The following is a 25,559-nucleotide window of genomic DNA, read 5'->3' as shown; positions in this document are numbered from 1 at the left end:
GCCATCGAGCCTGTGACATAGCGCTGTGATATTCAGTGGGCCTCACACAATCCAAAAGTGTCCAGTGTCCACTAGTGTGTGCAGAAATTCAAAATCTCCCTTATCCTGTAGTCACTTTTTTCACACCTGTGCCATCGAGCCTGTGACATAGCGCTCTGATATTCAGTGGGCCTCACACAATCCAAAAGTGTCCAGTGTCCACTAGTGTGTGCAGAAATTCAAAATCTCCCTTATCCTGTAGTCACTTTTTTCACACCTGTGCCATCGAGCCTGTGACATAGCGCTCTGATATTCAGTGGGCCTCACACAATCCATAAGTGTCCAGTGTCCACAAGTGTGGGGGTTGGCAGCTGGTAATGATGGTGTTGGTGGTGGATCTGATGGTAGTGGCAAGAGCAAAATAGGACCGAATGCAGGAGGTGTTGAGCCTTCGTCATCGTCTGGCTCCATAAGGCTTCGAAGGCTTAGTTTTCTAGGAGTTGGCAAACCGCTTTTAAAGCCAGAGCATCAGGAAAAAGTTTTGTCTTACATTGCTGACTCAGCCTCCAGCTCTATCGCCTCCTCTTCTGAAGTTGTAAAAAGTAAAAGCACTGAGTCGTCATTGGAGGCTCATGTTCATGAACCACACCTTTCCTTGTGTCCTTCACCCCAACCAAGATTGAAGGATGACGCAGGCCATACTACTGATTACTCCATGGAGCTGTTTTCACATACCATGCCTGGATTATCAAGTGAAATGGTGAATTACCCAGGCCAAGATGAATCTGACATGGAGTGCACTGATGCACAGCCGCTGATAGATGATTCTGCTGGTACATTCACTCAGAGCACTACATTGTCCTCGCAGTGTACAGAGCCAGATTCTGACCCTGATGAGACTCAGGTGCCCCTTCCCGCACACTATACCACCATACACGGTGACACAGAGGAAGGTGCACATGACATTGAACAGGAGGTGATGAATGACCCAGTTGTTGACCCAGATTGGCATCCATTGGGGGAAGAGGGTGCTGCTTCCAATAGCTCAGATGAGGAGCATCCACAGCAGACATCGACATCGCAACAGCTGTTATCTGGCAGGCCCGGAGCACTCCAAAGACAGGTTCCAAAAATCAAAAGAGTTGCTGGACAGCTTGTCCAGAGGGTCAAAAGATCACAGCGTGCTAGGCCGCAAAATGTCTGCCAAAGTAGGAAGAGTGCAGTGTGGCACTTTTTTGAACAAAATCCTCATGATCAGGCCAAGGTTATCTGTAAGAAGTGCGCAAAGACCTTTAGCCGAGGGAAAAATCTGAAAAACTTGAATACCAGTTGCATGCTTAGACATTTAACCACCATGCACTTGCAAGCATGGACACAACACCAAACCTCAAGTGCCACATGTGCAACTGATCACAAAGAAGGTAGTCAGCAACGCTACATTGTTTCCCCCACTGTAAGCCCACCGGTTAGCACAGCAGCAAATGTTGAGGTGTCGTTGCAAGGCCACAGCAGTCAGGGAATCCCACTGTTATATCAATGAAATACTGAATCTAGGCCATCAGAAAGATCACCAACTCCATCACCATCATCAACCCTCTCTCAGTCCGCCCTGTCCACCGTTACTTCCACCATATGCAGCTCTCAAGTCCAGTTCACCCTCCCAGACACTATGAGTAGGTCAAGAAAGTACTCAGTCTCTCATCCGCGTACACTGGGTTTGAACGCCCGCATTGCCAAACTAATCTCGTTTGAGATGATGCCCTATCGGTTGGTGGAAAGCGCAGCTTTCCGCGAACTCATGGCCTATGCAGTACCACGCTATGACCTACCCAGTCGCCACTTCTTCTCTCGCAAAGCCATCCCAGCCCTCCACCATCATGTAAAAGACCGCATTGTCCATGCACTCAAGCAGTCAGTGAGTGGAAAGGTGCACCTCACAACTGATGCATGGTCCAGTCGGCATGGCCAGGGCCGTTACGTGTCCATCACTGCGCACTGGGTTAATGTGGTGGATGCAGGGTCCACAGGGGACAGTGGTGGTGGGACAGTGCTGCCTAGCCCACGGTATAGGAAACAGTTGGCTGTAGGCGTTCGACCCTCCTCCTCCTCCTCCTCCTCCTCCAGAAGCGAAAGCTCGTCCACAGAGCGCAGTCGTACGAGCACTCCATCTGCAGCTGCCACTGTTGCACACGAGGTGTCCCCCTATCGAGCAGCTAGTGGAAAGCGTCAGCAGGCTGTGTTGTAGATGATGTGTTTGGGCGACAGACACACCGCCGAGGTGCTGGCCGAGTACTTGAAGCGACAAACTGAGTCATGGCTGGGCAGTGTACATCTTGAGGCAGGCAAGGTAGTTAGTGATAACGGCCGTAATTTTGTGGCAGCCATAGCCCTTTCAAAACTCAGCCACATACCTTGCTTGGCTCACACCTTGAACCTGGTGGTGCAGTGCTTCCTCAAAAATTATCCGGAGTTAACAGCCCTGCTCCAGAAGGTGCGAAGACTGTGCGCGCACATCCGACGGTCGCCTGTACACTCCGTTCGTATGCAGAAGCTGCAGCGATTGCTCCACCTTCCCAACCACCGCCTCATTATCGACATTGAAACAAGGTGGAACTCCACCCTGCACATGGTGGAGCGGCTGTGCGAGCAGAGGCAGGCCATAATGCATTTGTGGGAGGATACACGGCCAGGCACTTTGAGAGCAGACATGGAGTTGACAGGTGTGCAGTGGTCGAAGCTGAAAGACCTCTGTAAAGTCCTTCAGTGTTTTGAGGAATGCACACGGCTGGTAAGCGCAGACGACGCCATCCTAAGCATGAGCATCCCACTTATGCGTCTGCTCATGCAAACTTTGACGCACCTTAAGGAGCAGGCGTCTGCAGCCAATGTTGACGAGGAGGGAATCCTTGATGACATTCAGCCATTGTCTGCTCAGGGACCTCTCCTGGACGAGGTGGAGGAAGAAGAGGAGGATGATGATGGGGATGATTACTTAGGGGAGGAGGATGCATCTCGTGGGGCAAGTGAAAATGTTGGCGTGGCAAGGTCTGGTACAGGGTTTGTGCGTGACTGGAGGGATGTGGATTTGCCAGAAAGTGCTCCTCCAACCAGTACTCGCAGTGCATCATTGACACCGGGAACATTGGCCCACATGTCAGATTACGCCTTTCAGATCCTAAAAAGGGACCCCCGCATTGCCAAAATGATGAACGATGACGACTACTGGTTGGCCAGCATCCTGGATCCACGCTATAAAGGCAAATTACAAAACATCATGCCACAGGAGAACCTTGACCTAATATTGGCTAATAAACAAGCAACTCTGGTAAATCGGTTGCTTGAGGCATTCCCAGCACACAGCAGCGGTCATGGTTCTCACACGAGCCGTACGGGCCGGGGGCAGCTTGGCAGAGGTGTTCATGGTGCACACAGCAGAAGTGGCGTTGGAGACAGGGGTTTCATGACAATGTTGTGGACTGATTTTTCAAGTACCGCTCACACAACTGGTAATACTGCATCGATGGAAAGTGACAGGAGTCAGCAGTTGTCAACTATGGTTACAAACTACTTTTCCTCCCATATCGATGTTCTCCCACACAGGTCATTCCCCTTTGACTATTGGGCCGCTAAACTGGACACCTGGCCTGAATTGGCACAATATGCCTTACAGGAGCTCGCTTGCCCAGCTGCAAGTGTGCTATCGGAAAGAGTCTTCAGTGCAGCTGGATCAATCCTGACAGAAAAAAGGACCCGTCTGTCAACCCAAAATGTGGATGATCTAACCTTCATTAAAATGAACCATGCATGGGTTTCCAAGGATTTTGTCCCACCTTCCCCTGATGACACATAGGGTGACAGAAAAATGGCTTGCTTTGGTCCACCTCTTCCTGGGACTTGACCTATTTTGCCTTTTGCATCAGCTGAATGTCCAACATCAACATATGCCACTTTCTAAAACTCCCTAACTGTGCTGCCTCCGGGGGCCGGGGTCACCACCTAGCGCACGACACCGTGCGAGTGCCGTTGCCCTGGACAGGTGGGTAGGCCGACTCTTGGGCGCGGGCACTGGCACAGGGTCCCTCATAGTGCAATCAAGTGTCTCTGATGGTGGTGGTGCACACCCGCCGTCAGACACACCGCCGTACTATGAGGGGCCCAGTGCCAGTACCGACGCCCACGAATGGGCCCCCCTTGCTTGGGCAGGGCCTCAGCATTTGCAATCTTTACCTCTCCCTGCTCCTCCGCTGTGTAGTCTGGGCCGTCAAATCCATACTGTGCCTGACACCGTCTGAGCCTGCCTCCTGATGTATAGACATATATTTTGAATGTGTACGCTATCCATACATGTTATCCGGGGATACGGTACCCTTTCTCACCTTTGTGCAATCACGTGCAAGCCATACTGGGCCTTACACCGTCTGAGCCTGCCTCCTGATGTATAGACATATATTTTGAATGTGTACACTATGCTATCCATACATGTTATCTGGGGATACGGTACCCTTTCTCACCTTTGTGCAATCACGTGTAATCCATACTGGGCGTGAGAACGGCTGGCGAGCTGTTAAGCAAGCTACAGCACCCGTGGTTTGCACACGTAAGTTTTTCATTTTTTCAGGAATGACGGTTACGCCTAATTCCGGAACTGCGGTTGACCTGCACTTACTGGGAAATCATCGTTCGCGGGTAATAATTGTAATCAGTGATCCCCATCACTAACGTTGTTCAGCGGGTTATCTGCACCTGTAAGCGACAAACGCTGGCCTTTTCAGTGTAGCGCACATGCAGCCACGGACATGTAAGGGCATGACACACCAGTTATTGGCCAATCTCATGTGCCAGAGCCTCACGTGTCCCTCTAGTAAGCCGGACTCGGACCGCGGGGCATGACGGAGTCTCGTTCGTTAACGGAATTATGCTTGCAATGTGTGCATCTTTTCTGTAGCTGGCATGGTTGAGGATTCCCAGGTGGAGTCGAATTTAACCGTAGGCTCCACTTCTGGTAGTGCCCTTCTGGACATTCCTTTAAGGTTCAGCTTTGCAACCATACTGCCCACGTAAAACAAACACTTTGCCTTCATGAACGCTGTTTGGAGGGTCATGACTCGTGGGAATAACGCCGCCCAATCAGTTAACCTGCTAGAGAGATCCTTCGTTGCTCCCAAGCATGACATCACACTCCCTAGGAGGAAGGTAATGCCACTGTGGCGACCGTACTCCTGGGGGCGACACAAATGCACTGATGCCCAGCCACTGCTCGATGAATCTGCTGGTACATTGACCCAGACCACTACATTCCCCTCGCACGCTACACGGCCTGAATCTGACCCTGATGAAACTCAGGTTACCCTTCCCATATACAGTTCCATCTTACACGGTGACAAAGAGGAAGCTGCAGATGAAAGTGGAGGTTCGGCCCACCCGCCATCAGACACACCACCGTACTATCAGGGGCCCTGTGCCAGTGCCGTCGCCAACGAGTGGGCCCCCCCTGCTTCCTCAGGATCACAGCACTTGCAAGGTTGAAATACTGTGCAGTGAGATGGAAGATGGGGACGACGAGGAGTCCAGACTAGTACAGGGATTCCCTAGCGAGGAGACTTATTTGATTGTTTTCAATGTTGGGACAGCAATTTTTGGGGAGCACTATACTCTGGAGAATGATAGATGGGGCCCACCATACACTGGAACATTCCAAAGGTGGACATCAGACACTGGAGCAGCATTTACAGGGCCCATTATACACTAGAGCATTAGAAATGGGGCCCATTATGTTTGGAGCATTATTTGGGCCCATAAGACAGTGGAGCTTCATCCATGGGGACCAACATATACTGTAGCATTATGTGGAGCTCATCATATACTGTTTCAAACATTATATGGGACCAATGATTCTGTATGGAGAAATAGATGGGCCTCGTCATGAGATGTAAAAAGTGAAGTATTTTTCATTGTACTATACCGCTATTTCTCTGCTGTATCTGAGCATGATGAGTTGTGGTATGTGTTAAAGAGGTGCTCTTTCGCCCAGGGCACATGAAAACCTGGAGCCAGCCCTACCCCCCCACAACTTTAGCCAAATAACCCCCATTTTTCAGTGCGTAACTTGTATTATGAAGTTAATTAAGGTTGACAAGCTTAAGTAAGAAGAATTGATGCTTTTGGCATTCAAATGGGCACTGTAGATGTGTTTCCTGTCCTCCTCTCACTGCCGACTTTTATTCCCCATTGACTTACATTGGGTTTCGTGTTTCGGGACGACCCCGACTTTTCCCTATAATCGGCCGATCTTGCTCGACCCGACTTTTGGAAGAGTCGGGTTTCACGAAACGAAACTCGACCCTAAAAAACCAAAAGTCGCTCAACTCTACTCCTCAGGATGGCTACCCCCGGCTCAACTGAACTAAGCAGGAAATCTCTCTTCTTTTTCTCCCGGCTAACCACTCCTCTCGTTAACCCTTCTAGTTGTGCTCAGTGCCCCCATCTTGTGTCCCTTTTCTAATACTACACTTATCTCTACATATCTATCTAACTAATGTCATGTGGCTGCAAACACACATACAACTGACATACATACAGCACACAGACATGTCAGGAATGCAGATACTATAATGTCAATATTTACAGGGCTAGGCCCTGACCTCCTTACAATGTCAGCTGTGCTGTACTGCCCTTTTCCTCATACTGGCTGTGTGAGATGGAAGCTGAAGCGCTATGAGAGGTCAACTTCTGCTGCACATGTGTTTGTAATGAGATAAAGTTCAGTTCTGCTATTCTGAGTTATTATCACATAACCACTGCTCTGCAGTAAATCCAAGAGAGCAAACTTTCAGTAATTACATGTCTTACACTGGTATCACCTCCTTTCATTTAAAATAAGCCGTGGAGACAGATTCTCATGGAGATCAGTGTCCTGCCCATAAATCGTAACAGCTCATTTACATAGTAGGAAAAACATGGTTTTCTCTGGAATAAAACATTGGATATCATTTTATTCAACTTTCTGTGATTTTGACAGACTTCCTTTAAATATAATGGGCCAACCATACAGCAGACAAAGAGAAGTAGTAAACATAGTAAAACAAAAAGTAGTTATAGACCATAACAATTGGCATGGGTTACAACATTTGGAAACTGCATAATTCATATGGAGAAAATGTGCAACTAGAATAAAAGACAAAAATAGCAAAATTAGTAGAGAATGTAGTACCTGTAAACCTATTGTCACCATTTGTCTGCTGTTCCTGTATTGTAAAGCAATTATCTGTAATGGAAAGAAAAATTAAGACAAGACAACATTAAGAATGATTCTATAAAAAGCAACAGCAAATCAATATGATACTATGCACCATTTTAATAGCAGAGATTGCTTTTCTTAATCAATTAAAGGGAATCCGTAAGCAGGTTTTTCTATGTAATCCAAGAGCAGCGCAATATAGGGCACAAGAGCTTGTTTCCAGTGATGTATCACTTACTGGACTACTTGGTGTAGTTTTGATAGAATCCCTGATTTATCTGTTATAGATGTAGCAATGGTCATAAAGCTAAGCTGTTTATAACCTCACCACAATACTGATTGGCAATGTACACTGTAAGCAAACTGCTGATCAGTGGTAGGGTGGGATTACACAGCCTGACTGTCATGCACGTGAGACCTAGTCCGGCATTGATAATCTCATGCTGCTACAATACTGATTGTATTGAAACTACAGCACACAGCTTAGTAAATGACACATTCTTGAAATCAGGCTCACTTGCCCTATATTATGTTGCTCTCAGATTAAATAAAAACCTGCTGACATATTACCTTTAAGTAAGCAAGAAGTTATATTTAATTTTATGATAAACACTAATAAATTAAGAGTAAATTCCTGCACAAATAAAATGCAATCACTTGAACTAAAGTATTATATCAATGTATGAATTTTCTAAGATTGTACATCTTTTTTTTAAGCCAATAAAGTGGGACAACTCAGATTCTGAGTCCATACAATAAAGCTTTTGACACCACCATATAACTGAAACTTCCTTAAAGAAAACTTTGCACTAGTTTTAGCATGTTAAATTGGCCACATCATGGAATAGTAACTGCAAACCTGTATAAAACATATATCTTATTTATTAATTTCTCTCTTCCGTTGTGGAAGTATTAGGGGGGTTGTTGGGGCATTCTGTATAATTTGCGTGTGTACCTAGAATGCAGAATGCTGACAGTTTGTAAAATACTGCCTGTCAGCATTCTGCATGGTGTCCTAGGTATCACACTTAGTCTGGTGAGCAGCTGTCTCCTGACTCTGGAGGAGCTGCTCACTCCCTGACTTGTCAAAACTGCCCCCACTCTCTGCCAGACCTTCCCCCTGCCTCCTACTCCAGCCTCTCCATGTAGCACACAGTGTGCGGCAGTGGAATGTGTGCAAGAAGCTGGGGAATGAATCAGATGATTGGACTAACCAGTTACTAACCTGCTCAGTGCCCTAACTTAACTCTACGAGGAAAAAATAAACTTTATTAACCCTGGCAATGTCCTGCTTCAGTAAGCTGTAACCGCTCCCCCAGCCCTGACTGACAGCCGGCCCCAATGCAGAGCCAGTGCCAGTCAGGACCAGGGGCGCAGTTACAGATTACATTATACTCGGGGGGTTGACACATAAAATAAAAATCAGTCATTTTTTTAATGCATTTTATGCCGGTACGGCACACACTTTAAAAATGGACCGTTACACACTTTTACTCGTACATGTGAAGAAAACCCAAGATGTATTATGAGGTTCTGCAGCAGCTGGGGTGTGCACTATGATGTTCGACAGTAGCTGAGGTGTCTATAATTAGGTTCTGCAGCAGCTGAGGGGTATTATGAGATATACAGTATATGTAGATGCACATCACTCTAGTCTAGACTGAGGTTCTGCAGCAGCTGAGGTGTATTATTAAGTGATATATATGTATATAGACACACATATTTACACTCTTGTACATACACATCACTATAGACTCTCCACTTCACAGTACTCATGTCATGGGTAATGTAGAGACATGTGAAGCTCTGTCACCACTGTGGATGTGATGCGGGGACATGTGACACTCTATCATGACTGTGGATGTGCTGTGAATCTGCTGCCCCGGACTAAGGACTAAAGGACCACAACACAGGCCCCAGGACTTTGGATGGGCCCCAGTTGAAGGGACTATAAGCGTCCAGATTCCAGAGAGTGGACTGATTACCTGGTCTTGGTTACCGTGGCCGTTGTGGGTATGACCGTGGATAGGGTCAGGGAAAGAGCTGGAAGCCAGTGTTGCATCTTCTTTTCAACTATCTTTTCCTATTTCATTACTACTGCGAAATATAAAATAAAGTTATCCCTGTTGGATCACAGCTGTGACCCTGGATTTTGATTGCCAGACTACAGTGGCTGGGAAGGAGTTGTGTCAGTCCTGTCTATTTATGTACAAGGGGCCTGGGGTGCTCGCTGACCACTTGCTCAGTGGACTCTGAATGTGGACTGTGCCTTTAAGTAACTTGGCCATAACCAACCCCACCATGCCACCTTGCTACACTGCCATGGGCTTTTATTTTTTAAACGGACTATAGTAAGGTAGCAGAGCGGTCCGATTCCTCCCCCGGCCGGGTTTCACATGTGGCCTACGGCCACAATTTGGGTTGGGTGTGTCAGTGTGGAATTTCCAACTTGCGGAGCAGTCGGCTCTGCAGAATTTCAGCCTGTATGAGTTAACACAGAGCCAGCTGAGCAAACTCCTGGCACCCCACAACGTTATATGGTGGTGCCGTCGCCCTTGGCAACCGGACTCCCACGGACTGTTTTGTTTCCTGGCTGTGACCCGGATGATACCATATGCTGTACACTGTGTGTGAGTTGGGACTAGAGTTGAGCGACTTTGGTCGGATCGGGTTTCATGAAACAAAATTTGTTTCAGATGAAACTGGTCCGACTAGGGCAAAAAAAGTCAGCGTTTCGTCCGAAACCCGACCCCAATGCAAGTCAATGGAAAATAAAAGTCGGCATGGAGGGGATGACATTCATCCTCTCAATGCTGACTTTTAATCCCTTGCATTGGGGTCGGGTTTCGGACGAAACTCCGACTTTTTTTGCCCTAGTCGGACCAGTTTCATCTGAAACAAATTTTGTTTCATGACACCAGATCTGACCAAAGTCGCTCAACCCCAGTTGGGACATTAAACACGTTTGCTGTGAACTTTTCCTGTGGTCACTGTCTGTCACACTGAACCAACCCCGCTGCACTACAGGGGACATGTGAAGCTCTATCACCACTGTGAATGTGCTGTGGGAACATGTGATGCTCTATCACCACTGTGGATGTGATGTGGAGATATGTGAAGCTCTGTCACCACTGTGGATGTGATGTGGGGACATGTGAAGCTCTGTCATCACTGTGGATGTGATGTGGGGACATGTGAAGCTCTGTCACCACTGTGGATGTGATGTGGGGACATGTGAAGCTCTGTAATCACTGTGGATGTGGTGTGGAGACATGTGAAGCTCTGTCACCACTGTGGATGTGCTGTGGGGAGATGTGAAGCTCTGTCACCAATGTGGATGTGCTATGGGGACATGTGACACTTTTTCACCATGTGATGTGGTGTGCATTGTGATGCTTTCCACAGATGAGGAAACTGATCTGTTATCTCCAATACTGGAGTGATGACAGACGTTAGTGCAGGGGCAGATTACCGGAAGCTACTGAGTGTGCAACAGCGGGCAGAGGGTGATGCTGGATACAGAGGCTGGGCGGTTCTAGCTCTGGCTGTAAGGTTAAGGCTAGTTTCACACTAGCGGTTCTGCCCGCAGCTCACGGTGCCACTAAGTCCTGCCCCCTGCCGCGCCCCCTCCGGTCATCTCCACCTAGTGTCGCATAGTACTGCATGCGATCTGCACACCCCATCTTTAGCATAGGGTGCACAGACCGTGTGCTGGCCGTGCGCTAGTAGGATTTTGTGTGCGCTGCGCCCTTTTGACGGTGCGCCGATGCGCGCCAAACGCACCATGTTGCATTTGGTGCACTCGGAGCACCGTCAAAAGGGTGCAGCGCACGCAAAATCCTACTAGCGCACGGTCTGCGCACCCTATGCTAAAGATAGGGTGTGCAGATCGCATGCAGCGCTGTGCGACACTAGGCGGAGATGACCGGAGGGGGCGCGGCAGAGGGCGGGGCTTAGCGGCGCCATGCGCTGCGGGCAGAAACGCTAGTGTGAAACTAGCCTAAGATATTAAAAGCGCAGGGAGCTGTCAAGTTTGGTAGACCCACAGCTAAGCAAACTGGCTGTAGGGAATTAAGGGAAATTCAGGAGGAACAAAAGAGAGAAACAAAAAGCAAAACAGGAAAGAGGTTGTTGTATATCACAATTCAACACAGATTAGCTTAAAAAATGTGGATTCCGAGGTCGAACAACCTCTATAACTAGCAAAGTCTTCATTCTAAGTTTTAGTAAAGCCAGGGGTGTGTTAGCAAAGATTCATTTTCAAAAGTTTTCTCTTCTTCCCTTACCCAATTATAAGTAGCAAGCATCATGCAGGGGAAGAAAACATCCCCAGAGAAGCTTAGAGATGTCTTTTTCCAGTGAAGCATGTTATGACACACAGCCCTGCTCCACTCCATGATCTCTGCTCTTCTCCCCTCACCAGATACTTACTGTCTTGAGATGAAATTTACAAAAGGTGTCTCTAATGACACATAGCTCTGCTTTATTCTACACCGTGAGTGCCAGCAGTGACATCATCAGAGGAGAGCATGGCTGGGCGTCATTACAGATCTCACAGGAGGAACGGGCAAGCCTTCGGCCTCGTATGCCGAGGAAATTACTGCTGTTATCCACCTTGCCAGGGTATGTGTAGCTGGACTTTTACCTCTATTTTTACCGCCGTACTGGATGAATAGTTTTGTGTCCTGTCGCGAATCCCGGGTGACTTCTAGGTAGCGGGTGACCATACGTCTAACATCCAGTGAATGAAACAGCATTTCTTTATCATTCTTTGGGGCTGGGCAGAATGAGGGTAGGATTATCTCCTGGTTTAGATTCTGCGGAGACACTACCTTAGGGAGAAACCTTGGGTCTAGTTTGAGCATTATGTGGTCCTCGATCTGAATGTAGGGATCTTGGACCGAGAGGGCCTGTATCTCACCTAAACGTTTGGCTGAGGTGATAGCTACCAAAAATGCGTTTTTTTGTGTGAGCTTTGGAATGTCTAACTCTGAAATTGGCTCATAAGGGGGCCTACACAGCGCGTTGAGTACCAGATTTAGGTCCCACGGGGGAAGGTTTTCCTCAATCTGGGTCTTAATCTCTGGGTGGCTTTTGTAAATCATGCTATCCATGGATGGGAGGATAGAGAGAAACTGAAAAGGTACTTAAGGCCGCTATCTGGACTTTGAGTGTGCTTGGGGTCTGGCCCTTATGTAACCCTGCTTGTAGGAAGTCCAGGATCTGAGGGATATTTGGCCGAGACAAATCTAAGGGGGCACTACCACTTTCCGAGCAGAATCTCTTCCAGATCTTACAATATATTGCTCTTGTAATAGGTTTACGGCTGGCCTGCAATGTGGAGATCACTTGGTCCGAGAGGCCATTGGACCTTAGGATGTCCATCTCAGGATCCATGCTGCCAGTTGTAGGCTTCCTTGGTTTGGGTGTAGCACTGGGCCTTGAGAAAGTAAGTCTGACGTTGTTGGCAGATGGAGTGGCCCCCTCTGAGACATCTTCTTGAGGAGGGGAAACCAACTCCGCCTGGGCCAAAAGGGTACAACTAGCATCACCCGAGCTCTATCCTCCTGGATCTTCCTGAGAACCCTCGGTATTATGGCGATCGGTGGAAAACCGTATAGGAGTCCCCCTCTCCAACTCTGGTTCAGGGCGTCGACTTCTTCTGGATGGTCCGCCGGATTGAGGGAGTAGAACCTCTTTAACTTGGCATTTTTTCTTGTCGCGAAGAGGTCCAGTTGGGGTGTCCCCCAGCGATGGCACAAATCTCTGAAGATCTCCTCCTTTAGCTCCCACTCGGTGCCCCGGACTTCCTGCCTGCTTAGATAGTCGGCTATATTGTTTTGGGAGCCTTCTAGGTGTACTGCTGACAGGGAGCTAGAGTTGTTCTCCGCCTAGGTGAGGATGCGGGCTGCTAGATCCTGAAGTTTCCTGTGCCTTGGGCCCCCCTGGTGGCGTAGGAAAGCTACTGTGGTCACGTTGTCCGACATGATCTTTATATGTTGATTCTGTAGGCTAGAACTGTTTCTTTTCAGCGTTTCCCAAACCGCTCGTAGTTCTCGGTAATTTGAGGACTGTAAGCTGATGTTCCTGGGCCAAGTTCCCTGAACGTATCTTCCCTCTAGGTGGGCTCCCCATCCTCTTCTGCTGGCATCCGTGGTGATGGTCACGCATGGAGACAGGATCCAAGGAACCCAATGGCTGATGTTTCTGTGGCTGACCCACCATCTCAGGGATGATCTCAAAGCCAGGGAAGGTCTGAACTTCTTGTCCAGCGAGGACTGCCATCTGTCCCATTTTGTCAGGATCTCCCTCTGCAGGATTCTTGTGTGAGCCTGGCTCCACATGACGCAGGGTATGCATGCAGTTAGGGTGCCAAAGATCTCCATTGCGGTTCTTATTGAAACCTGGTACTGGCCCAACTGACGAACCTTGTCCATGATGGGTTTCCTCTTTTCTTCCGGCAAGAATGAGACTCTTCTTTTGGAGTCTAGCATGACTCCCAGGAATCTCTTCTGGGTACTGGGCTGCAGGTCTGATTTTTCTCTGTTTAGGATCCAACCTAGGCTCTCGAGGCTGAAAATTATTGAGATAGTTGTTCTCTTAACTCTGACGCTGAACGGGATATTACCAGGAAGTCATCTAAATAATAATTATGCCTCTCTGTCTTAAGTCTGCTACGACTTCGGCAACCAGTTTCGTAAAAAATTGAGGTGCTGATGCGAAGCCGAACGGAAGAGCCTGAAACTGAAAGTGGTAGCATTTGCCTCCTTTTTTTAGAGCGAAGCATAGGAACCTTTGAGATTGAGGATGGATAGGAACGTGAGAATATGCGCTCTTTAAATCTATAGTGCACATGGAAGCGTTCTGGTCTATTAGAGGGATGGCAGTCTTCAGGGACTCCATACGGAATCTTTTGTACCGAACCCATTGATTTAGTGGTTTTAAGTTTATGATGGTTCGGCTTTCCCCCGACGGTTTTTTTATCATGAAGAGTGTAGAATAGTGGCCCTGGCCTCTCTACATCTGGGACTGGAACCACTACTTCTGTTTCTAACAGGTCCCTTATGTCTTCCCATATAGGATCTATTATGGCTCTGGAACGGGTTTCTGTAACCACGAATCGTGCTGGGAGGTTTCTGTAAACTCGTGGGTATAGCCCTGGGAGATTGTATTGAGGACCCATGGGTTCTGGGAGATGCGTTGCCATGCCCCTGCAAAGTGTCTGAGGTGCCCCCCCACAGGTATGGCGTCATTGCCTTCTGCTTCTAGAACTTTGTCCGGAGCGAGGCGGGGGAGCCTTACTTCTTCCCCCCCTTGAGTACTCCCAGCGAGAAGATTTCCCTTTCCCCCTATATTCCTGCCTCTGGTAAGGACGGGATCTCTGAAAGGGAAACTGCCATTTTGGCTTTTCCTCTGGAAAACCTCTTTTGTCATCAGAGGCACTCTCTAAAATCTTATCTAAAGCCGGACCAAATACCTTCCCACCCGAGAAGGGTATGGAACATAATTTATTTTTAGACTGGTAGTCCCCTGACCAGGTTTTCATCCATATGGCTCGGCGGGCCGTGTTGGATAGGGAATTATTTCTGGCCGCAAACTGTACAGATTCTGAAGAAGCATCTGCCAGAAAACCGGTTGCGATCTTTAACAGGGGAATGCCCTCAAGGATATCACCCCTAGGGGTCTTTTCCTTTAATTGTTGTTCTAAATGGTCTATCCATAGGTGCATGGATCTAGTGACTGAAGTGGCAGCTATGTTTGCTTTAATCACCGCCGCTGAGGCCTCCCAAGCTCTTTTTAAGAGCACGTTGGCCTTTTTGTCCATGGGCTCTTTGAGACTGGAAGAATCTTCAAAGGGAATTGAAGTCTTTCTCGACACCTTGGCTACCGGTGAATCAATCTTAGGCACTTTGTCCCAAGTGTTGATGTCCTCCTGATTAAATGGAAGTCGCAGCTTAAAGTCTCGCGGCACAATCAGTCTTTTCTCGGCATCTTCCCATTCTTCCAGGATCATTGCCCGGATATGGTCATTAACTGGGAAGACCTGACGAATTCTAGCTCTTAATCCCCCGAACATTGCGTCCTGGATGGATTGCTCCTTCGGGGTTTCCTCCATCTGCATCGTACTTCTTACTGCCCTGAGAAGCTCGTTCATGTTTTCTGATGTGAACAGGTACTGCTTCCCTGTCTCCAGGGGTTCAGAGGTGATCTCGCCCTCTTCCTCCGAGTCTGTGTCCCGTATCTCTTCCTCTGACGACTGGTCGGACTCCCATCTTGGTTTCTTGGCCTGGGACCGGCCGGAGGACTGAGTGGGTTGTAACCCAGAGACAGAGGCCTGGACTTCGTCTCTGACTATTGTGCGCATCTCTGTGAGGAACGCGGCCTGCTCGCCTCTGACGATCCGCAGGGTGCAGTCCTCACATAGGGGTTTCTTCCATGTGCTCGGTAGTTTGCTGGCACAGATGGGGCATTTGGGTTTGCTCGATGTCCTAGACGTTGCTGCCGTCGAGGTCGGCGTTGTTTTATCCTAACATAAAGAACAGGAGTCCATTTTTACTAAAGGCTCCTGTCTCTGGTATCACTGCCCCCGTGCCCCTTACTCACAGACGCTGGCTCTGGCTGGTCACCGGTACTGGCGTCCATGCTGGCGGAGCTGACAGAGATCACAGGTCTGTAGCGTCACCTATCGATCTGCCGCTGGCCCCCGCTTTCCCCCGCTCTTATCCTACCTTGTCTTGCGCCGGAACATTCCTTCCCCGCTCCCTGCTGACGCGCCCTGCTGTGACCGGAAGTCGTCATCCCTGGGCTTCCGGAAGCGACGTGGCCGCCGCCATGGGCATTCTCGCGGGAGCCGTGTTGTGGGGAAGCGGTATCGAATCCCGGAGCGACGCTCCATGGGACTGCCGGCGGAGAACCCCCCTTAGGGGAGTGCCACGCAGAACCGTCCGACCGGAGGAGTTGGAAGTTAGGACCCCGAACCTCCTGGCCCCGGTAAGTTGCTGTATGCTGCGGCGCTCTCGTGCCTGTCCTTACAGGGACAGGAAAAACACGGGAGGGTCGTGTGGGAGGGGACCTTTTAACCTCTCATGCATTTCCTGTCCTTGTAAGGATGAAAGGACAACCCCCCATGGTGCTGTCAGGATAGGACATCCTGGAAATAAGAATCCAAACTTTACTATCTATTATCTCCAAAATGGAGATGAGAAATAAAAAAAATAAAATAATTATGCGTTATTCAGCTGCGCAGCCACTATTCCATGATTTAACATTCTAAAACTGGTGAAAGTTCCTTTTTAGCCAAAAATCATCAAATATCTGTTGGTAACTGTTCCACTATTGACTCATTCGACCCTCCTTTAAAAAAAAAAACATTTTCACCTTTGGTTATTGTACAGGCCCTCTCTTTGGTCTCCTCATACCTCAAAACTGAACATTTTGTGTTCCACACTTGGACTCTTCTGCTCTTCTATATCTACAGCTTTGTCAAAAGACAGCTTGTGAAAGTTACCAAATATCTATTAGATGCTAATTCTACACAACATAACGCTGCACTTCTCCTTCTAAACCTATACCCCACCATTGACACAGGCTAGCCTCTTCATTGCATATTTTTCCATCTACTGGTATGGAGAAGGTTACTATGAAAGCGTTTATCCATTTATAAGAATCATACCTGGGCATGGTGTAGAAATATCTTGTTCGGGACTATCAATATCCAAATCTGAAGCAGCTTGAGCTTTAGGAATAAAACATATGGCAGAGATGTTAGCATATATTCTATTTTAACAATTGTCTTCTTGAATAAGTGAACTAAAAATATCATTCATAAAAGATTACACAGTATACTGTCCTCATACACGTTAGCAGGGTGTGCAATGAGACATATAGCTAAACCCCCTGTCTTGTTTAAGAAAAAGAGGCTGTAAAATTGTAACCTTCTTTTATTGATTGCAGATGTGACAGGAAAGGGTGAAACAACTATGCTTAGAGCAGGCTGTTTAAGAAGCATAAAGAACACGAATGGTGTAGTTTCTCCTAAGACATATAGAGGAATAATGGCTGCTGCTCCCCTCACAGTGTCATAAACAAGACTATGATGTAACAGGAACATTCCCACAATACATTGCAAATTAAACTAGAATCTATGCATTAAACGGCCAGCAGGTGGTGCTGTTACCTTACAGTATGAAATATATGAAGGATTAATACACACAAAAATGACTTTCTAGACAGCAATTATATGGCTGGACAGAACACACAGAATATAGTGATTTTTGAACAACAACAATTTAGTGTAATTACTAGAGATGAGCGCTTTTTACCCAATCATATTGCAAAGCACAGCGAGTTTGTTTGATGCCAATCGAATTTGGGGGTAAAATTCTGTGAATCTGGCAAATTCCAATTTCAAAAATTCGCTCATCTCTAGAGATTGCACTGTATTTTCTTTTTAAGGTTGCATCGGATTCATAAAACCTTAAATGGGTTTTCCATTTAAGAAATATGGTTTGAAAATACTAAGGGACTCCGTCACCTTTGTTTTGCAATTTGACAGTAGCATGGTGTAAGGACAGATAACCGGATTTGAGCAATATATCACTTACTGGACTGTTTTCTGTCATTTGGATAAAATTACTGTTCTCTGTTGCACATCTATCAGTTCTTTGGATGCTGATCTCTGTATAACCCTGCCCACATCACTGATTGGCAGATTCTGTATACACTGCGCATAGGCAGAAAGCTGATAATTAGTGGTGGGGGTGGGGTTATACAGAGCAGGAGGACTACATTACATGAGAAAACTAGTCCACTAGTGAGAATCTCCTGCTGACAAAACACTGATTTTATTGAAACAACACGTAGACCTGTAAGTGTGGATTGGAACCTACTGGAAGTGGATCTCTGGAATCATGCTTTTTGCCTGTTGCTCTCAGAGTACAAGGCAAAAGCCTGCTGACAAATTCCCTTTAGTATACATATGTTTGTTTTCATGTTGTTACACTCTTTCCCACTATTGCAGTTGAACCCTTGCAACAGCCACTATTCATTTTATTATTTGTGCTTACCATATATACTCATATATAAGTCGAGTTTTTCAGCCCCCATTTTTGGCTGAAAAAGACCCCCTAGGCTTATACATGAGTCACGATCCCTGCGATTAAAAAAAAATTACATACTCACCTCTTGTCGCTGGGGGTCAGGTGGCGATGTCCTGAGCAGACGGGGACACCGACGCGCTATGTGGGTCAGGTGCCGGTGTCGCCGCTTGCTCAGGCCCCAGGCACTGGCGATATTCACCTGTCCGCGTTCCACCGCTGCACACCGCACTGTCTTCCAGGTCCTCCTGGCTGTGATGTTCAGGACAGAGGGCACAATGACGTGGTTAGTGCGCGCCCTCTGCCTGAACTGTCAATAACAGAGGACCCAGAAGACAGAGCGGCACGCAGCGGTGGAACACGGACAGGTGAATATAGCCAGTGCCAGGGGGCCTGAGCAAGCGGCGACACGGCACCTGACCCCCATAGCGCGCCGGTGTCCCCGCCTGCTAAGGAAATCGGCACCTGGCCCCCAGTGACAAAAGGGGAGTATGTTATTTTTTCTCTAATTTCAGCAGCAGCATTATTACATGGTTCATATTGTATTATGGAGAACGTTATAGGGCCACAATTAACCTTTATGCAGCATTATATGGGGCATATCGTATTATTGAGCATGTTATGGGGCCACAATTAACCTTTGTGCAGCATTATATGGGGCATATTTTTCTGTGGAGCATCTTATGGGGCCAACATTATCCTTTTTGCATCATTATATGGGGCATATTTTAATATGGAGCATCTTATGGGGCCATCATCAACCATTATGGAGCATATTTTGTATAGAGCATCTTATGGGGCCCATCAAACTGAAAGGAGCATTATATAGGGCTTCTGATTCAATATGGATATTCAAAAACATTTAGGCTATGAGCCCACATTGCAGAAATGCTGCGGAAATTTCCGCAACATTTTCACAACTCCCGCCGCTGGTAAAACACATGTGAATTCGCATGCGTTTTTCCTGCGAAAAACAAGTGTTTTACAAGCGTTTTTCACTTGCAGAATGCTTGTGCATGCCAAGCGATCTCAAGCATTGCTTGGAAATGTGATTGACAGGATGGTCACACTTGTCAAGCATAGTCCTTGACGAGTGTGACCAACTTTTTACTATTGATGCTGCCTATGCATCATCAATAGTAAAAGATAGGATGTTAAAAATAATAAAAAAAATAAAAAATATTGTTATTCTCACCTTCCGACGGCCCCTGATCTGTCTGCGGCGCTCCCGGCATCTTCCAGTCCCTGTTATGCTTTGTGCGAAGGACCTGAGATGATGTCACACTCGTAAGAGCGCGACTTTATCAGCGGTCAATCGCGCAAAGCATTACTGGGAACGGAAGATGCCGGGAGCATGGTGAGAGGTGGGAAGGACTTCTTGGGCCGCCGGAGGGTGAGTATATAACTATTTTTTATTTTTATTCTATTTTTTACAGGATTATGGTACCCAGGGCATGGAGGAGAGCACCTCTCCTCCAGACCCTGGGTACCATCCACACATTGAGCACTCACTTTATGCATGGTGAGCGGAATCGCCACGATTCTGCAAAAAGAATGAGCATGCTGCGGATTTTTCCGCTATGCAATTCCACAGCGGAAAAATCAGCAGCATTAGCACAGCATTGCGAAATCCCATAGGATTGCATGGGATGCGTTTTTTTGCGTTTTCGCTGCGATTCCGCAGCGGAAAAACGCAGCAAAAATGCAAAAAAACGCATCGTGTGCACACACCCTAAACCTACTGATGTCTCAATAAATTTTACTTTTATTGGTATTTTTATTTTTGAAATTTACCAGTAGCCGCTGCATTTCCCACCCTCGGCTTATACTCGAGTCAATAGGTTTTCCCAGTTTTTTTTTTTTTTGCGAAATTAGGGGCTTCAGCTTATACTCGGTCAGCGTACACTTGAGTATATACGGTATTTTTTTTTTTTTGCATTAATATTCTAAAAGGACTAGGATGATTTGCCCTTTAAAGGGAATACCGCTAAACTTTTAGCAAAAGTATGAAAGCCTGTGTGCTCACTTTTTAAAATTTTGAAAACAAATTTAAAGAACAAATCTGCCTTGTTATATAGGTATTTATATAAAAAAAACTGGGATGACTAACTAGTGCATGGTGCTGGGGGCCAAATGCAATATTTGGAAAGTAAGTGTGGCACTATAATGCCAAATAAATCCACATTATGAAAGCAAATAAATATGCACTATTTCAACTCTTTCAGTAATGAACAGACATATTCATAATGTAGGGAAAAAAATCTTTATTGATTTGATACTGATTTGTTATGTGATTACACTTTTCCATATAGTACAATTCAATCCCTACAGGAATCGGTTGTAGTTAATATAAAAATTACAATCAAAGAGAAATAGATCACTTTACTTCAACATGCCCCTAATGCACTTCCAAGCTTATTTGCATGTGGTTTCAAATAACTACAAAACAGGCATCACTTCTATTCTAGGTCTTATTCAGCCATATCCTTAATTTAATTAGTAAAATAGCCCTGAGAGGTAAAGGAATGGTCCAATACCTATACAGGACTTTATAAATACCTATCTTTAAGCCCTAAGCACTTTTGTATTTAGATTTATAATTAAACTCCCAACACTTCTCCCTGCCCTACTAATTCCTATTTGTGTTTTTTTTTTATACTTTACTTCCTATGACGTTTCGTTTGAAAGGAGTCTCAAAAGGGACATGACAGAAGGCTGGGGCTGCACTCACTTCTCCAGCGTCATTCCTGAAACAGGAGGACATCATCAAGGGGCAGCGCTATGGTCAGTTAGTACTTCTTATGTCACCGCGACCGTGATGATGTGTTGTTTCAGGGGCAGATGAAGAAGTGACTACATCTTCTGTACTTTTCTGTTTATTTTTACGTAAAACGCGTTACTAGTGGCTGGCATAACAGTTTATGTTCTTTTTTATAAAGTTTTTTTTTTATAAATGTTATGAATTTATTTTTCATATTTTTACATACTGCTAACATGGAACTTGACTGTTTTCCATGTCTGTGGCTGGTCTCATACACTGCAATATACCTATATATCAGTTTTACACTAAAACTTAACCTGTTACACTCTGGTAAAGGCATGACTGAACATGCTACCATAGCTGGCAGACCCCAAGGCCAATTCCTGGCCTAATAGTTGCCTTGGTAACCATCAAGACCCCATGATTGCAGGGTAGCTATGATGGTTAACCATTTAGATGCCACTGTCGCTATTGACAGCGGCGCCATGATTGGCAATGAGAGCAATAGTAACTGAGGGAAGAGGGTGTATAGCACTCTACTGCACTACCTGACAGTTGGCTTTGATCATCACTGTCAATCACTGAGAAGATCAGAGCTGGGAAAGCCGACTAAACCAAACTGCTTGATTGTGATTGGTCGGTCTGTGCAGACAGACCAATTACTGTGATTGCTGAGTGGGGTCAAAACTGATTGGTCCTGGGCTGGCTAGATGCATGTCCCCTGTGTAAGTGACAGCCAGTTTGTATTAAACTGCCACTGTAAAATTTTGCGGGGGGACAATTTAAATGTGCGGTAATATAATTTAATGTATACAGTATATACAGTGAATCAGATTTTTACATTACTGTGATAAGACATGGCAGTTGGTGCTTTTAAAATTCTATGGAGAACGAGAAGGAGCTAGAGGCAGACACAGACATTCTGCTGCAAGTTCTCCTGAAATGGCAGTTATGGGTCTCCATAGAACTTTATGAGCACCAACTGCCATCTCCTATCTCAGTAATGGAAAATCTATGTTCACTGAAGAAGTAATTTATTTTTAAGTAAAAAATTACTATTATTGATTTCATAAAGAAAATAAAACAGCCATTACTTTTTAGGCCTTTTTCCAGTGGCACTCAAACCGGGTTTTCTGAAATCTAACATTTACTATAACTCAAAAAAAAATGTTACAAGTTATTAATTAAAAAGGTAAAAATATATTAAAAATCATCTGTGTGAAATTCACTCTGATTATTTAGTTTAATGTAACAATTACATACCATGACTTCTGACTGTGAAGTTAGCTAGAAATAACACTATGAGGAGTGTGGAACTGCTGATGAATCCCAACAACTTCATCTTCGAGAGACCTAAAAAAAAACAGGTTTATTATTAGTTTAAAAAATGTTGTATACCTATTTTTTAAAACACATTTTTTATGCCGAACCTAATGGTAATTGTCCTTTCCAGTTGACAATTATTGTTGAATATTTATAAACAGTTTAACACTTTGGCCTAATTCAGACATCCGTGTTTTACAGATATGCATAAAAATAATACATTTGTCATCAGTGTTTTTGATCCAAGTGCCATCAGTGTTTGGTCGGTGTATCATCAGTGTTTCTCATGGAAGAATAAATAAGTTCATTCATTACAAAGCTTCTTCTTTTGTTAAACATGGACATCAAATTGATGCCGACAACTGATGCCACATGCTGGAAATGTTTTTCATGGACCCATAGACTTGTATTGGCCCTCGTGCTGTCTCCGTGTGTTTTGCACTGGCACACGGTCCGTGAAAAAACATGGCCTTGTGTACAGCCCCATAGATTATAATGTGTACATGCTGCTTCCATGAAAAACTTGTAACATGGATGTTTAAATGCGGCCTTAAACTACATGCACACATTGCACATTTCCTGCAGATTTTCCATTAGAATTTGTAAGCAGAAACTCTGCAGTGGAATACAGTAGAGAATAAGTAGAAGAGATTTTTTTTTAATATCACCTGCACATTGGATATTTTTTCAGCTCAAAAACCTACAAGTCACATAGCTTTCAAAATCCACAGCATGTCAGTTCTTTGTAGGATTGTTATGAGTGGGAGAAAGAAAATAATAATCTTATAGTTATAATACCTGTTAATGGGGGACAAAAATAAAATATGTGATGTTACAGAGCAGAGCAGAAGAGAAGAAGTTGCTCTGTTGAGGTGACATCAAAGGAAGCTGGTGAATCATCAGCAGAATGGTCCATGGCTACTTTGAGTCAGTGGAGACAGGGGCAGAACAGGCAGGTAGTTAGCAACTTGCCCCATAAGTAAAAAATACAAAAGTCTCAGATAACCCCTTTAATGATGCCAGATTCTTCCCTCAATATCCTGTGGAAGTTCTATAGTTCTACTAATATATCACAAACTAGGGATGATCAATTTGGACATAGTGGTATTGTTGGTTGGTGGCACTGTATTCTTGAGCAACCCAAGGGCATGTCTAGGGGGTCAAGCAGGGCATGTGCTCTGGGTGCAGAGAGCAAGGGGATGTGAGAAGGAGGAGAGGGAGAGATCAGCTATGAAATTTAATCCCACCCCTGCAGAACCTCTGCACCTCAGGTACATAGTGAAAATGCTGATTGCTAGTGACCACATGGCTCGGTGTCTGAGACGCTACTTCAGCATTTAACAGTTTACTCACCAATAACTATTTAATAGTTCCCAGCACAGGTAGGTGCGTCAGTAGCCAGGACAAGATCTTATGTGGCACCCCAGGAGTATGATTGCCACAGTGACCTTACCTCCCTCCAAGGGGGAGTGATGTCATGCCTGGAAGCAAGGAAGGGATCTCTTTAGCAGGTAGTTCCAGCATACAACACAGTCCCTGCTCCAGGCCAGCAGGGGGAGCTCTAAACCTGACTTCAGGAGAGCTGCTCTCTCTGAACAGGAGGAGGAAGTTAGGGAGTGTGTGCCTGAACAGGGAGATGAGAGAACATGTGGAAGAGAAGCAGGGGGCAGGAGCCAAAGAGGAGCTCATCCCCAGCGCTTGAGCGCTAGAGACCGGATGCCGGAGTCCGAGGCTGTGTGGGTACTAAAGGTCCCAAGCAGAATCCGGAGGACAAGGGGCTCCAGACTCTCTGTTCCCAAATGAGACTCGACAACACAGCAGTACATGTGACCCGGAGACGCCAAAAAGGAGCGATTCCTGAAGTAGGCTACAGCTGCCTGTCATGCGAGTGGAGTTTTACCTACAGTCATATGTTAAAGTTTGGGCACCCCTATTAATGTTAACCCTTTTTCTTTATAACAATTTTGGTTTTTGTAACAGCTATTTCAGTTTCATATATCTAATAATTGATGGACTCAGTTATATTTCTGGATTCAAATGAGGTTTATTGTACTAACAGAAAATGTGCAATCTGCATTTAAACAAAATTTGACCGGTGCAAAAGTATGGGCACCTCAACATAAAAGTGACATTAATATTTCGTAGATCCTCCTTTTGCAAAAATAAGAGCCTCTAGTCGCTTCCTGTAGCTATTAATGAGTTTCTGGATCCTGGATGAAGGTATTTGTGACCATTCCTGTTTACAAAACAATTCCAGTTCAGTTAAGTTTGATGGTCGCCGAGCATGGACAGCCCACTTCAAATCATCCCACAGATGTTCAATGATATTCAGGTCTGGGGACTGGGATGGCCATTCCAGAACATTGTAATTGTTCCTCTGCATGAATGCCTGAGTAGATTTGGAGCGGTGTTTTGAATCATTGCCTTGCTGAAATATCCATCCCCTGCGTAACTTCAACTTCGTCACTGATTCTTGCACATTATTGTCAAGAATCTGCTGATACTGAGTTGAATCCATGCGACCCTCAACTTTAACAAGATTCCCGGTGCCGGCATTGGCCACACAGCCCCAAAGCATGATGGAACCTCCACCAAATTTTACTGTGGGTAGCAAGTGTTTTTCTTGGAATACTGTGTTTTTTAGCCTCCATGCATAGCACATGGACCTTCTTCCAAAATGTAACTGGCTTGTCCAAATGTGCTTTTGCATACCTCAGGCGACTCTGTTTGTGGCGTGCTTGCAGAAACAGCTTCTTTCGCATCACTCTCCCATACAGCTTCTCCTTGTGCAAAGTGCGCTGTATTGTTGACCAATGCACAGTGACACCATCTGCAGCAAGATGATGCTGCAGGTCTTTGGAGGTGGTCTGTGGATTGTCTTTGACTGTTCTCACCATTCTTCTTCTCTGCCTTTCTGATATTTTTCTTGGCCTGCCACCTCTGGGCTTAACAAGAACTGTACCTGTGTTCTTCCATTTCCTTACTATGTTCCTCACAGTGGAAACTGACAGGTTAAATCTCTGAGACAACTTTTTGTATCCTTCCCCTGAAAAGCTATGTTGAATAATCTTTGTTTTCAGATAATTTGAGAGTTGTTTTGAGGATCCCATGATGCCACTCTTCGTAGGAGAATCAAATAGGAGAACTACTTGCAAGTGGCCAC

The 25,559-nt window shown here is 45.8% G+C and overlaps 1 protein-coding gene across 1 annotated transcript in view; it reads right to left on the bottom strand.

Moving 5' to 3' along the window:
• The window catches only part of LOC141099139 (sushi, von Willebrand factor type A, EGF and pentraxin domain-containing protein 1-like), a 233,144-nt gene that overhangs the window by 189,665 nt on the left and 17,920 nt on the right, over nucleotides 1-25,559 (bottom strand). Inside the window, exons 2-4 of the mRNA XM_073587275.1 lie at nucleotides 22,337-22,426; nucleotides 16,890-16,952; nucleotides 7,190-7,243 (exon numbers count right to left, since the gene is read on the bottom strand). Of these exons, the coding sequence (XP_073443376.1) occupies nucleotides 7,190-7,243; nucleotides 16,890-16,952; nucleotides 22,337-22,415 (196 nt within the window). The 5' untranslated portion in view covers nucleotides 22,416-22,426. The remainder of the gene's footprint in view (nucleotides 1-7,189; nucleotides 7,244-16,889; nucleotides 16,953-22,336; nucleotides 22,427-25,559) is intronic.

Source organism: Dendrobates tinctorius, unplaced genomic scaffold (assembly GCF_039654945.1).
Source record: "Dendrobates tinctorius isolate UK_male_01 unplaced genomic scaffold, ASM3965494v1 ptg000098l, whole genome shotgun sequence".
Classification (NCBI taxonomy): Eukaryota; Metazoa; Chordata; class Amphibia; order Anura; family Dendrobatidae; genus Dendrobates; species Dendrobates tinctorius.
Note: the sequence above shows the minus strand (reverse complement) of the source record. Positions and strands in the feature narration are given on the sequence as shown.